The sequence below is a fragment of the Marmota marmota genome, unplaced genomic scaffold (genome assembly GCF_001458135.2).
Source record: "Marmota marmota marmota unplaced genomic scaffold, marMar, whole genome shotgun sequence".
Classification (NCBI taxonomy): domain Eukaryota; kingdom Metazoa; phylum Chordata; class Mammalia; order Rodentia; family Sciuridae; genus Marmota; species Marmota marmota.
Window position 1 is genome coordinate 3532624 of NW_026000075.1, and position 14995 is coordinate 3547618.

At 39.0% G+C, this 14995-nt stretch overlaps 1 protein-coding gene across 20 annotated transcripts in view; it reads left to right on the top strand.

Annotated features, from left to right (window-relative positions):
* The window catches only part of Pex5l (peroxisomal biogenesis factor 5 like), a 228469-nt gene extending 219674 nt beyond the window's left edge, over nt 1-8795 (top strand). For all 20 annotated transcript variants that reach the window (XM_015494335.2, XM_048814237.1, XM_015494330.2 and 17 more), the window contains one exon: nt 2725-8795. In XM_015494335.2, the coding sequence (XP_015349821.1) occupies nt 2725-2929 (205 nt within the window). In that variant the 3' untranslated portion in view covers nt 2930-8795. The remainder of the gene's footprint in view (nt 1-2724) is intronic.
* Nucleotides 8796-14995: the final 6200 nt, after the last annotated feature.

Consider the following 14995-nt stretch of genomic DNA (forward strand, 5'->3'; position numbering starts at 1 on the left):
ATATATATATATATATATATATATATATATCAATAATAATGTCTATTTTATTCTGCTGGAGGGCCCTTTTTTAATAAAAAAAGAAACCATCCCCTTCGAGAGTAGTATTTTTAGTACTCGTATAATGAGGGAAAGATACTATAAAGTGAGTAATGCTTTTAAATGAAGGAGCTTTTGTTGAAGGTGACAATATCCACAGACAATTGGAATTATTCACACAGATATCTGGGAGCATTGGAAAGCTATTCATACAGATACATGTGCAATAGTCAGAGTCCCCCCAAAGGATCCTGAGCTCACAAGTTAAGGAACAGGCTTAGACTATCTTTACGAAAACACACTGGAGTGGCTTGATGAGCTTAGTAAATTATTCTTCTGTCACTCTCCAAATCCCTCTGAACAGAAAGCCACAGACAGAGACTAGAGCAGCTTATAAATGAGGGCTCTGGGATCTTCCTCCCCACAGGCTCTTACAGGTCTGGGATTGGGGAAACATGTCATTAGAGCTGCCACCCTGGGAAGAGGGACCAGAAAGGGCCTCCCCATACCCACCCATTTATAGATCCTCTTCTTGAGCCCAAGGGCCCAGAGAAGAGGTGGTTAGGACACCCACTCCACTGGATCACCCAGGTGGCTGCATACAGCTCCATTTCCCAGTGGCCTTTTACTCTCAGGCGAACCCAACAATGTAGATGAGTCTAGTGCCTAGGCCATGTGCTTTGGAATTAGAAATCCAGTCACACTTTCAAAGGTTCTTCCCAGACGTTCAATAGCCACCTTCCAGGATTAAGTAAAATCAAGTCTGTGAAAAGATTCTGAGAAGAGTAAAGCAGATATAAATTAAAATGGCATGCTTACTCTCAGCAACAGTTAGTTTGTCAAACACATAATACAAGGTTGGAGTGACAGAGGGCCGCTGCAGAGGGCAGAACAGAAGGCAGACCTGGTACCAGTGCAGTCCTGGATTGGATGGCATCTAGCTCAGCTATTCTCAACATTCCTATTCTCATGGTCGCTTTTAGCTTTTAACAATTACTGAGAATCCCAAAGGGCTTTTATTTATGTAGCTATATCTATCAGTATTTACCGTTTTATAAATCAAAATGAAGTTTTTTAAAGATTCATTTGAAAATAACAAGTCCCCATGCTTGCTGGTAATCCCAGTGACTTGGGAGGCTGAGACAGGAGGAGCACAAGTTCAAAGCCAGCCTCAGCAACTTAGCCAGGCTCTAAGCAAAATAAAATAAAATAAATATTTTTAAATTTTAAAAATATTTTTATTTGCAAACACAGATCTAAATAAAATATTTTTTCCTCTTTGTTTTTTTTAAGAGAGAGAGAGAGAGAATTTTTAATATTTATTTGTTAGTTTTCAGCGGACACAACATCTTTGTTTTGTATGTGGTGCTGAGGATCGAACCCAGGCCTCACGCATGCTAGGCGAGCGCACTACCACTTGAGCCACATTCCCAGCCCCAAAATAAATATTTTTTAAAAATAGTTGGGGATGTGGCTCAGTGGTTGAGTGTCCCAAGGTTCCATTCTCAGTACCAAAAACAAATAAATAATGTTTTTAAAAAGTAAAAATAGCAAGTCATCGTGTTAACATAAATAACATTTCACAAGAAAATAATTATTTTCCAAAATTAAACTATGGTCAGAGAAAATAGTGGCAGTGTTTTACATTTTTGCAAATTTCTTTAATAACTTGCTTACTAGAAGACAGACTGACTGACTGACTTCTGCATTCAGTCTGTAGGGACAACATACCTCATGTAGTCTCTGGAAAATTCCATCTCTGTGCATTTGAGAAGATGGAAGTGAAAAGGTCGAATAATATCTCAGTTTGTTTGTGTGTTTGTTGTCAGTACTTTACCCCTGAGCCACATCCCCCTCCCTTTTTTTTTTTTTTGAGACAGAGTCTCACTTAGTTTCTTAGAGCCTCACTGTGTTATTGAGGCTGACCTCAAACTCATGATCCTCCTACATCAGCCTCCCAAGTTACTGGCATGTACACTGCACCTAGCACATCTGAGTTTTATTAAGAAAATAATTTTGACCTCATTGAGCCCCTAGGCTCCCCATTCCATACTTTGAGAACTATTGATCTTAATAATAAAAACATTTGTATACATTGATTCAACTGCAGCCCAGGACAAAGTTCTAAAATGACTTTTATTCTCCTGATGACACACTGAGGGAAATTGAACTTCAAGGGAAAATGAGAAATTTGTCTGGAGCTAAATAATTAGGTTATAAGCCCAGGTGCTCTGCTAATCAAGTCAACTTCACCCTACCTGCGTTCCATATTTCTAGCACAAATAGGAAAGATTAAACCACTTTGTTTCTGAGTAAAGCCATATTTTTCCTCTTAAAATTTAGTAATATCAATCCCATCTGCAAATAGATTAAATCTTCAAACCATTCCTGGAGTAGGAGAAAATCAAATTCACTAATGAGTTAGCAAGGTTTTTATTCTTCTTTCTTTCCCAAGCGGCATTTGTAAAATGAAACTTGCTTCTCTTTCTTCTTTGTGATTCCACTATATTTAGCAATTATTGTTCAGAAAAGATTAATGAGAGAATCAGAAAGTTGTTCATCTGATCATCCAAAATTCTACAGAGAGATGATTGAATTTAAAATAACTCAATCTTTTTTTTTTTTTAAGTTTGCAAACTCTGAAATTTGTTGCATTTTAAAATGTCTGTTTTTCTGCCCTCTTAGAGAAGCAGTCAGCAATTTTCTCACTGCCCTCAGTTTGCAAAGAAAGAGCAGGAATCAACAGCAAGTTCCTCATCCCGCCATCTCTGGGAATATCTGGGCTGCCCTCAGAATCGCACTGTCTCTGATGGACCAACCAGAGCTCTTCCAGGCAGCTAATCTAGGCGACCTGGATGTCCTCCTAAGAGCTTTCAACTTGGATCCTTGAAGGAAACAAACAAACAAACAAAAATAAAGAATAATAATCCCTCACCCGTGTTATTGTACTGAGAAATGAAAAACTATTTTATTATGAATTTCCGAAAGGATAAATCAGATATTCAAAAGGCCATGGTCACATAACCCAAGGGAATTAACGCCTACAGACAATGCCCAGCCTCTGTTCAGATCCAAAAGCACAAAATGTTGTATATAGAGTCAAGGTCAGGTTCCAAAGAAGAATTGAGAGACTAAAGACAAACCAAGATAAAGTAAACTACGTGTACTCTTCACAAGTTGCAAGTATATTGCAAATCCTGTTTGGTGGGGTCCCCAGTTGCAGCTGCCAGCCCATCTGAGGAAGATGTTCACAGGACCCATGAAGAAAGCACTGCCTCAGATCAGGGAATTCTGACTGTTCCTAAACTGTCCCCTGAAATTCCCCCTTTTGCAAGACTGAACATAGTTTGGGCCATTGGTGCATGCACATATATTAACTCGACTAAAGACAGGCATTGCTTAAACCTGTTCCAGTTTTAACTTTTACTGTAGCCCTGTTTCCAGAGAGGGAGCTTTGCTGGCAAAAGCAGTTTTTGCACTAGAAATTTTTGCTGTTCCCAATCAAAACTTTTCTGGGATTGTATATATGCACTTTAATATCTTATGTATGCCTTGCTGGAGTTTGGTTTCGTTGCTCCAATTTTTAACTTGGGGGGGGAAAGATTTGAGAACTCAGAGTTGTTAAGATCAACGGACCAAATAAATAATTCCTGGAAAATAGTTTTTCATAGTGTAGGGTTTCAAAGGAGTGTTTTTTCTTAAAGCAGACATGACATAGGGTTAAATGTGCAAACACAGATCTTATTCACATGCTTTCTGGGACTGTATGAACTTGGAGACCAGATTGTGTCTCTTCATGCATTCTCTGCAGGAGGAAAGCTATCAAGTGATGATACCGTGATTCCTATTGAGTTTGCATTAACTTGCTTAAGTGTCATATTTTACTAGCTTTCTAACTGCCCTGCATAACAAAATTCCTTTTAAACTATTCCTATTAAATGGTATTTCTTAAGAGTGATAATACATTTTTCCCTAAAAAGGATGCATTTCCTTCGTTCCATGGTGATCTGCACTCTTCACCTTCTTGCACTGTAATGGAAGATCAACATTTTTTAACTGAACCTCACTGAATGTCAGCCGTTTCATATGAAAGATGCATGGCCCTTTGGCTCTTATTTTAAACGTTTAGCAAGTTTCAGGAATTTTCTATTGGCAGTAGTGTTTTATTTAATTGGTTACCATCCACTTAGTTCTTCAGAGTATTTTGTGTGTATTTGAGGCTTGATAATTATTTTGATAGATACATTTTTTAAATAATTAGGAAAAAACATATTTGCAAAATGCTAAGCAAAATATCACTTTACCCAGTGAATTTTCCTATTGTTCTTCACCTTGTCTCCTTCCTTCCTCCAGAAACTGTTTCAAGACAGTCTGATCTCAAGTTTTTTTTCATGGGTTTGTTTGGGTTGGTAGTAGCTCATTCCACTCGTGACGATAATTATCAAGACAGAATTGGGGTCAAAACAGTTTAATTGGAAAACAAGCTTCAGCTGAGGGGGAAATGTGCCCACATGCTGAGAGGAGAGTAGACTCAGGGCTCAAGTATGAACCTTCTGTGTCCCCTTGGAGTCCCTGAGTTGTGAGGGGCCTCAGATTAGCATGAAACCAGAAGTCCTTGAGGTGTAGAGGCAGGGCACCATGGGGAGTGCCAGGTTTTGCAATTGTTGAAGCTCAAGTGGGTCTGGCTCCAGCTGGGCAACAGGAAGCAGAGGCATTCAGCATCCACCTTTGGGCAGGAGTGACAGCCCAGTCTTGGCCTTTGTTTCTCTACAGTCTGAGCAGCAAATAAATCTCAAAAATATTTTCAAGAATGGCATTCTTTAGAATTTGAGAAATTATTAATTCGGTCTGAGAAGGACCATTGGGGCCGATCTCTAGCCAATGGTAGCTGCCTTCCAGGTAGAGCAGTCTCCATTCTCTGCTACTCCTTCCTCCTCAGGAACTCGGTGCACTCCCCCACTGGTCAGCTGACTTGAATCCATCAGAGTCCATTAGGAGCCTCAGAACAAGGATTCAAAGCAAACTTTACAGTTGTTCTGCTTTTGATGCCATTCTATACTCTCAGCTGCAACTGAATTTGCAACGCTAATGATGTGCTTGGCTCTCAGTCTTGCTTAGTGCATACAAGATATCAGTAACCATTTAAAACCCGAAAGTAAAGCAAATGCAGGGTGTTTTGGTTTAATTTGATTGTTGCTAGGTGGGGACAAATTTCATGGCCCAAATTATATTTTGCTATTGGAAAACAAAATTACTTCAAAGTCCAGGGAGTTATTATAGGGGAGAGTTGATAATTTTTCCACTCCTACCATTATTTAGCAATTTGCAAACTATTTGGTGGGATTTAATGCCAGCCTATCTACTATTGTCCACCAGAACTAACCAAAATTATTGCTCAAAAGTTGCATTTTTCAAAAATCAAGTAAAAACCATTACTAAAAAGCAAGTGGAAATTTATGGAAATAAAACACCACCAAAAATTAAGTTAGCAATATTTTAGAATACTCTTTATTACATATAGCATATATTTCTTGGTATATACTTTTCTTTTAAGACAACAGTTTGGGGCATCATCTTTATGGCAGGAAATTGTCACTTAAATTACTATTTCCATTTTGAAAGAATAGGATGTCCTTGGTTCCCTTCTGAGGCTGCTGCTTTTTTTAATCAATGAGCAATGGCTAAGAGCCCTGGAGGATGGCACCCACTTACTACAATGGCCACTCGGTTGCATAGAGATGACTTTCAGAGACTGACTGTACCAGGAAATGGAATGCAAAGGCAGAGAGACCCAGCAATCTCTGCTAAGTTTCAAAGTACGACCATTTCCCGCAGAGGATCTCTATGGCTGCTGATCTCAACTGGGAAAGAGAGGCAGGGGACCGAAAGAGGAAAAGCAAAGGGTCCTCTAACTGAGCCAACTGCAGCGATTCTGGTTCTGTCCTTTCTCTCAAGAGCACTACACAAGCTCTTGGAAGAAAGGCAGATCTTATCCCCAGGGAACTTTAATGGAGAACTATGAAATGTGCCTTCTCAGCCAGTCTGGGTTTCTACCAGGATGGCAAAGGCGTGACGCACAACTGGGTACAAGAGTCCAGAACATGTTCGCTTTCAGGAGTTTATTCCTCTTTCACGTTAAGAGGCCTATTGTGTTCAATCTTGGGCCCACGTCTAAATTTTTACATAGATAAATCTCTCTGGTGTGTTCTTGCCACACAAGCAACATTTGAACACCATAGTAGCTAGTACCACTTGGGGCTCCTTGAGAAAATAGATTAAAACAAGATAGTCCTTTTGTGTCCCTTCCTCATTTGTTCCTGAATCAGTTCCAAGAGACTGGACTGTACTTTTTGTTGTTTTGATAGTGGCGGTGACTCTTCTCCACCTTGAAATGCTTCTAGGTGCATACTAGAAGCAGGGTGTTCTGAAGGGTTAATTCATGTGCCATCTTTTGAACCCACTTGTTTTAGAAATTAATAAACAGCCACCCTCATAATTTCAACTTTGTAAAACAATTTCAAATTCATTTCCTGTTCAGATTTTACTGTACAGTTTCCCTCTTGTCTCGGTATTTGCAGAACTGGTTGAAATTAAACTGTTTTGAACTAAGAAGCAGATACATATATATTTTTTGAGTGTTCAGAGATGAACTCTGGCAAAAGTTTGTAAAAAGGCAATTTTTAAAAAGCAAAACATATAACCTCAGGTACAAAAATATCGCATGCATTAGTACTTACAAATCTGCCTACTCAAATATTAACCAAAGCATGCAAGATAACTTTACTGAATGTAAATTTCACCATGCATGATTAAGTCTCATAGGTTAGCTTATTTTTCCTTGCTCCTGAACAAGAGAGCAATTTCACGAAATTTGTTTTTCAGTTTTTCTTTTGGCTTTTATCCTATCCCTGAGATTGATTTCATACAATCACATTGAACTTGACAGATATTCACATGTCTGTTTTGTGCAGTGTTGCAGCTGGTGCCAAATTAAAGCTCTGAGGAATCTGGGTGCAGACATCCAAATGCTTCTCTTAACAGCCAGTTGGGGCACAACAGAACCAAATTGGAACAAATCCATGTGTCTGCAAGCTATTCAATTAAATCGTGTTCATTACATCAGTACATAAAGGTTTGGGCTCTAAATTCTTTAAAATTTATTTTAAAAAATTTTTAAGTTTCAGAAAATTAGAAAAACTGGCATTTTAAGTAATGCAGGGAAGTTAGAAAAATGCCCAGACACATAAAAATCATCATAAGGCAAAGTGGACATAGGGCCTTAATTTCCATAAATGTCACTTTAGAAATGATACAGTGTCACATGAGGTGTGTGGAGTATCGGCTTTGTTCTGACATAGCCCTATGTGTATGGTAGGTGAGCTACCTGGGCCCCTGTCCCTTGAGAACGGATTTGACCAATAGATCTAAAAGCATGGAAGTTTGGGAGTGAAGCAGTGATTTCACAGTCACTGAGAATCAACTCTGAAATCTTCTCACTCTCTGCCATTGTCTGTAACCCCTGTTTGAAAAGAGACCAGAAGTAGAGAAAAAAAGCTCAGTAAGACAATGGGGTCTTATGTTAGTAAGTTGTTACCCACATCATACACTGATATCCCCCCCGACACATGTAAGCTCAAAGACCAAACCCCACACATACAGAGCAAAGACCATGGCAGGAGGCACTGAACAGTTAAAAGGGAAACAAATATCAAAGTGTGAAGCTCAACAACCTCTCACGTGGCATTTTGCCTTACCAAGTTTCCAATGCCTGCAACCTCTGCAGAAATCTAAAATAACACACTCTGGAAACCAGTGTCCCTGTCTCACAACTGCTTCCTCAGAACCTTCTCTGCAAGAGAAAACTAAACTCCTAATGTTGCAGAGTGTCACTCAGTGGGACACTTAGAAAACCTGCCCTGAAATAATATCAAGATTTGGAAAAAAAAAAGTGAAACAATTCTTTTCTAAATGATAAATGTGCATAGTTTGCTTTTAGTTTTTGGGGTTTTTTTTTCCTTCAAATTTTTCTGGTGAGGGAAGTGGTGTGATACGAAAAGGACAAAGAGGCATACACAGGTCATTTGCACATCTGGCATTTTCACTGATATATATGATATTTTTGCATGGATATCATAAAAGGATTGTTCCATGTGAAAAATGTGTTCACGATTGACTATGTTACCAGTAGCAAGGAAATACAGCAAACCTAGATTTTACTGACTTTATTTCATTTTCTCCATATATCATCTAACCCAAACCCTCCATTTTCATTGCCCAAATTTGTTTACATTGGTTGAAAAAAAAACTGATTAATTTAGTAAACTTTTTACAAACTATAACAAGCATTTATTAACTATTTAGAAAAGACATTTCTATATATTTTGTATATCTATGACTATTGCATATCTAGTCTAATCTAAAAACATTGTTTTAGACAAATTCTGTGATGCTTCCTCATCATGCTCAATAATGTTTAAAATCTTAGAATTTCATTTTCAAGCTGAATTAAACGACACAGAAGAAAAACAACTTTAAATGTTTACATTGAGTTTCTAAATTAACACCAACCCAAATTAAGTGATCTATAGTAAATTAATGACAAGAGGAATTTAAAAGTCATTGGCATACTACATGATACTGTATCTGTGATTTAGTGAAATAATATGTATCATAGCACAACTCTGTTAGGTATGAAGTCTTCATCTTGGTCTTTCTCTGCATTGCTTTTTGAAATAAAATTACTACTGTAAAAATAACCTCTTATACCGATGTGTTTAATTTACTCAGATGGCTTATTATTTGCAAAGTACCAAAATATTAAGGTAGTATTTTTGTACTATTATTGGAAGCATGCCTTCCCTTTTTCACATTATTAAATTGTATTTATATTTGTGCAGTTTTAAACTATGTTTTCCAATAAACTTTGTGGCTTCAAGGTCTTTTCAGGAATCTTTCAAAATGGAATTTGGAGATCAGAATTGCTTAGAATTGAATAGAATCCAATTTGTACTACTGGCTAAAAGGTTCTTTTATTGACTATCGCTGCATATGATCTTGCATGAGATATCTGGAAATCAGGAATGCATTTTTAGATATGCAACAAAACTTTAAAACCTTCCTCCTTTGTTAATTTTTTAAGACTAAAATACTATTTAACCTGAAATTGAAATTTGTGACCTTTTTAGAATAAAAGTATTAAAATGTATTTCACTTTAGGGTCTTTCTTGGGGGGAGGCAGTCAGTCAATAATTGGGTAAAGACTCTACACAGGCACTATTCTAGGTGTGAGATACAGTGGTGAAGAAACAAAATCAATCTTTCTTTAAAAAGAGAGAGAGAGAGAGAGAGAGAGAGAGAGAGAGAGAGAGAGAGATATTTCTGTGTAAAGAGACCTGCAAATACTTTAACAAATAAGAATGCCTCCACTGCCCCATGGTAGAACAGGGCAAATGAGGTATATGAGTGGGCAGAAGCTCCCTCATTTTAGGTTGTTAGAAAAGTTTTTCTTTTAGGTGACATCAGGCTGAGATTTGAACAAGGACACAGACAAATGAAGCTGGAGACAACATTCCTGGCAGATCCAATAGCTGGTCTGAGATGCAGAGGCAGGTATGAGCTTAGTGTGCAGTCAAGATGCAGGGGGTGTGAGCAGGGAAGCCCTGGGAGACCTTGGGATGTACCAGTGGGGTGTGAGATCAGGGTAGAGTGGGACAGGGGCTCCCCAGAGCACAGTAAAGGGCAGAGTTGTCCCCAAGGAGAAGAGGGATGGCAATTACATGACTAGTTTCTGTTCCCTGGATGTTTACAAATGAAATCCTCCACCAGCCAGGTTAGTGATGGAGGGAGCCTTGGGCTCTGATGAGGAGAGTGGTGGGAGCAGGGGTTGGAACACCCCTTTCTCTCTCTTTTATTGTCCCCTCTTTTGATCACTGGCAGCACTTAACATTGGTGGCATTCCATCTTTTCCTCTATAAAACCAAGTTGTGCTTTTTCCTTCCTGACTCACTGCTGGGCTGTATAAAGTCAAATTGCTTTCTCTAGTAGTGAATTGAGGGCTTTCTCTCAGACCTATGATAACTCAAGCCTCCCTCATGTCTCTGACCTCCACTTTTTAAACATGAATTATATTAATTTTCTGAAATAGCTCCTCCTCTTCATGTGTATGTAAGAAGCAGCCCAAGGTTTGAAGAATTCTTTGTAATTCTTTTCAAGTATCCTTAAAGCAATACGCATTTTACGGCTCCCAAAAAAACTTAGAAGCATAATAAATAATGCTTCCTGGTATTTGGGGGTTTTTGTTGTTTGTTTGTTTTCTTTTACAGTGCTGGGGATCAAACCCAATTCTCCCACCCCACCCCCACCCCACAGCATCTGGTAATCAGATTCATGTATCAGAATTTTGGAAACTGATGACTAATTCTAGTATTTTTCCTGTAGAACTAAACTATTGATTCTCAGTAGGCCCAAACTTCAGTTTACTTACCCAAGTTGATATGGGTGGAGATGAGCCTTCCTGCCCAAGTACTTTGAAAGAGAAACAGACAGGGAACTAGTATTTACTGAAATGTGCCACAAGCCAAAGTCCTGGATCAGATGTTTCTATTCTGTCATTTAACCCCAATAGGCACCCACATCCCATTTTTTTTCCTGTTAATTTTATCCAGTTCGTGGTGGTTAATATTATTGCAAAGAATTCAGACAAAAACTGTTCAAGATTTTTTAAAGACTCCCAGATTAAAGACTGACTAAAATTCACATCTAATACTAAAAACTACAAAAACTTACCAGGAAAAAGTAGACTTGAGAGAAGTAGCTAAGAGAATAGCTAACATTGCTCATAGTAAAATTTGCTATTTTAAAAATGGAGAGAAGAAAAAAAATTTCTTGACAAATTTAGATTTGCAAATTTTCACCTGGCAAAACTAGGCTCCACATGTATGAAGACACAAATTGGTGTGAACATACTGTGTATACAACCAGAGATATGAGATATTGTGCTCTATATATGTAATAAGAATTGTAATGCATTCCACTGTCATATATAAATTTAAAAAGAAAATATAAATAAAAATAAAAGACTTATTCTGTTACACATTTTTAAAAATTATTCACCTAGTTTGAGTTGATATCAAGAAAAAGAGAACTATCCACAAATGTTAGGTAAGATTATCTTAATAGATTTTTTAGGTTTCTTTGTCATAAGCATGAAAAGCAATGTTTTACGAGTTACATATTATATGCCATCTGAAGGAAAGTCTACTGAGGTACCTCCAAAAATTCAATTTTTTGGAGATGGGGTTATCTGTATTCATCCTTCAAAGTTTGGGATCCACTCATGAAGTGAGTTATTACAGATCCAGTGTTTGTGCAGAATTATGCATATACATGTGTGTAAAACATACTCCTTAACTAAATGTGTGTAAAACATACTCATTAATTTACATACGAATCTAAAAAAAAAAAAAGAAAGAAAATAATGGCTGCAAAAGAAGACTCACACTAGCAAAAGTTATAGTGAAACTGAGACAAGGGCCCAAAACTCATGGATGACTTTCACTAATCTCATAGAATTTTCAGAATTAACACCAATTAAACTAATTGCATTAAAATAGAAAAAAATGTAAAAGCTTAAAAATAGTTCAACTTTTAAATATTGTTTCACACCTTCTCCTCTCTTCAAATCTCCAAACTCCCCCATCGCTTCTCCCCTGATGACCTGGCTTCCTATTTCACAGAGAAATTAGAGCAGGGAGGAAAGGGCCCCAGACTCAACAGCACTCTTGGTCTCTGCCTTCTTCCCACTTCCTTGCCCCTGGCTAAATCAACTCTCCACTTTGGCACCAGATACCATCCCTCTTACTGCTCAAGACTATCAGACCAGAAATCCTTCCATCTCTCTTTTGTCATCTTCAATAGTTTGTTTTGCATTTGTCCATCTTTTTTTCTCACATTTAAAAAAACAAAAATCTTTTCTTGATCCCATGCTGCCTCCCCTGTCGTTCATTATCTGCTTCTTTGCTTTTCTGTGTAGCAGAAACCCTCAGGAGCTGCAGGCATTTATCACCTGAAATTCCCCTCCTTCCTTCTCTCTTCAACCTTCTCCTTCCACCCTTCACCAAAACTGTTCCCACAGAGATCTTGATGCCCTCCAGGTTTATCAGTCTCACAGCGGATCCTCAGTCTTCATCTTACTTAACCTATCACAGTTGTTATCAGTTGATTGCTCTCGCCTCTGCAAGACCCTTGCTTCCCTTAGCTTCTACTCCAGGCACCATTCTCTTGGTTTTCCTCTCCCTTGGCACTTGCTCCTGTCCGTCTCCCCTGCAGGCTGGTCTGCTCCCCGACTTCTTATGCAGAAGTAGCCCAGGGCTCAGTGTCTCCATCTCTTCTACTTCCTGTCTCCCTCCAGTAGTGATTGCACCTGTCTCATTGTTTCAACTACCATCTAAATGTCAACAACTCCCAAATTTATATCTTCAGTCTAGAACTCTTCTCCAAAATTCTGAGTTGTGTATCCATCTTCCTACTCAACATCAACCACGGAAGTCTCACAGGCATTTCACTCTATACAGCCCAAACAGGACTCCCGATCATCTTTCTCCACCACTAGCATCCCAACTTTGACAACCCTTCCTTCTCCTATTTGATTGACAAAAACTTTGGGGTCAGCTTTAGCTATTCTTATTCCCTCATCCTCATGTCCTATGCATCAGGAAGTCCTGCTGGTCTTGCCTTCAAATGCATCCAGAATCTCACCACTCTCACTGCCTCCACTGCTAACACCCCCATCTGAGCTACCATCTTCTCACCTGGCTTACCACAGTAGCCCCTGCATCAACCCTTGCCCTCCTAACATCTGGTCTAAACAAAGATCATTATTAAAACTTCAGTTAGACCAGGTCTTGTTCTGATCAAGACCCTATAATGTTCCCCATTGTACTCTACAGTAAAGCCCTCGATGGCCTCCTCGGCCCAGGTGAGTTGGCTCCTCTTTGACTTCCTGTCCTAACAGTCTCCCCTTCCCCCCCTTCTCTCCAGCCATGCCAGTCCCTTTGATGCTCATCTGACGTACCAGATGTGCTGCCACTGTGCAGCCTCTGCATCAGCTAGTCCCTCTCCCAACAACATTCATTCCCCAAGTATCCACCTGGATGAACTTCATTCAAGTCTTGGTTCAGATGTCACCTAGAAATAATGACTTTTCTAAGTACCTTACTTATACTGAAATTTACCCGCTAACTCCAATCTGTGGTTTCTCTTCTCCATAGCATTCAAGATCCTATAACATTACATAATCTACTTATTTCTTATGTTGTCATCTGTGTCTCTCTGCTAGAAATTTGACAAGGACCTTATCTGGTTTGTTTACAACATAGATGTTTCCTATTTGTTGAATTTGAACCATGGTATATAATGAATCCGTTGACTTAATGGAATAATCTCCAGAAAAGTACTTTTGTCATCAATGTTGGTATATTTTGATTTAAAAAAAAATTTTTTTTAGACTGAAACAAGGGATCAAAACCTCCTTAGAGTCCAAATGCTAGATGAGATAAAATAGTGATGTAAAAAATGCCCTGAGTCTACCAAATTGCCAGATTTTTTACATAACTCATCTCAGTATTGTTATGCTCATTGCACAGGTAAGAAGACTGCATTTCTAGATATTAAATGCTTACCAAAGACAAACTGACCTCAAACTTGCAATCTTTCTGCCTCAGCTTCCGTAGGCCCTGGGCTTACAGGTATGTACCACCATGCCCAGTAAATAGAAGTACTTTTAAACAGCATGCCCTATGTGTTAGGCCAAATAATGCCCCCACCCAATTCCACATTCTAATCCCCAAGCCTTGTGAATATGTTACCTTTCATGGTAAAAGCAACTCTGCAGATGTGACTGAGGGTCTTGATATGGAAAGAGGATTCTGGATTATCTGAGTAGGCCCAATGTAATGGTCATTATAAGAGGGAGGTGAGAAAGTCATTGGAAGGAGGCATGACAATGGAAGCAGAGGCTGGACAGATGCCAATCTGCTAGGAGGCGAGGGGCCAGGGAATGCAGACAGCCAGTTGAAGCTGGAAAAAGCAGGAATGGAGGAATAGACGCTTCCTGCAGCTTTCTTGCTGATAACCTTGATTTTTATTCCCATAAGCCATTTTCAGACTTCTAACTTAATAAATGTATTGTTGTAAGTCAGTAAGTTTGTGGTATTGTGTCACAGCAGCAATAAGAAACCCATATACTCTAGAAATGTGGTGTCATAGAAATGATGAAGTCTCTTGATATAATACATGTCCTTTCTGCTCTTACCTGCCTTACAGAGACCACTATACAACTGAGAGTCAAGAACCCAAAGAAAGGTCTGTCCCATTACTTCCCTAAGTGACTTAGCATCCAGCAGGGAAAGACTTAAAGACCTCAGACCCCTCCCTTCCAGCCCCTTCCTCCTGCACAGTGTGCCAACACTGACGTTCCACCTTGGGAAGGGACCAAGCAGCCACTCAAGCTACCTGTTCACACCAAGAAATCTAAGAAATGAAGTTAGTCATATTGTCTCCAGTATGTCCCCCTGATGGATGAGAACCATCAGTAGCAAAATCAGTTTTCAAAATAAGAAAAAAAAAAAAAACAAGAGCCATGAAGAGACCTCAGATTGTGAGAATAGCTTTTAATTTAAAACAATCGAAGCAATAAATCATCCATCTCTTTTCATCACAGGCAAATACTCTCCCAAAACATTTGAGATAGTTTAAACAACAACTGTGCCCAGTGCAAAATAAAATAAATAAAAACTCTTTCAGCAACCAACATCAAAACCTGCTGGGCAAGTGGGCACAGGCCACGGGTTCAGCCTCTGCCCAGGCCAAGAGAAACAGCACATCCAGAGCGGCAAGGTTAGCACAGCATTTCACCACGCCCAGCTTTGAACAGACTCAACAAGACCTGGCGGGGGGG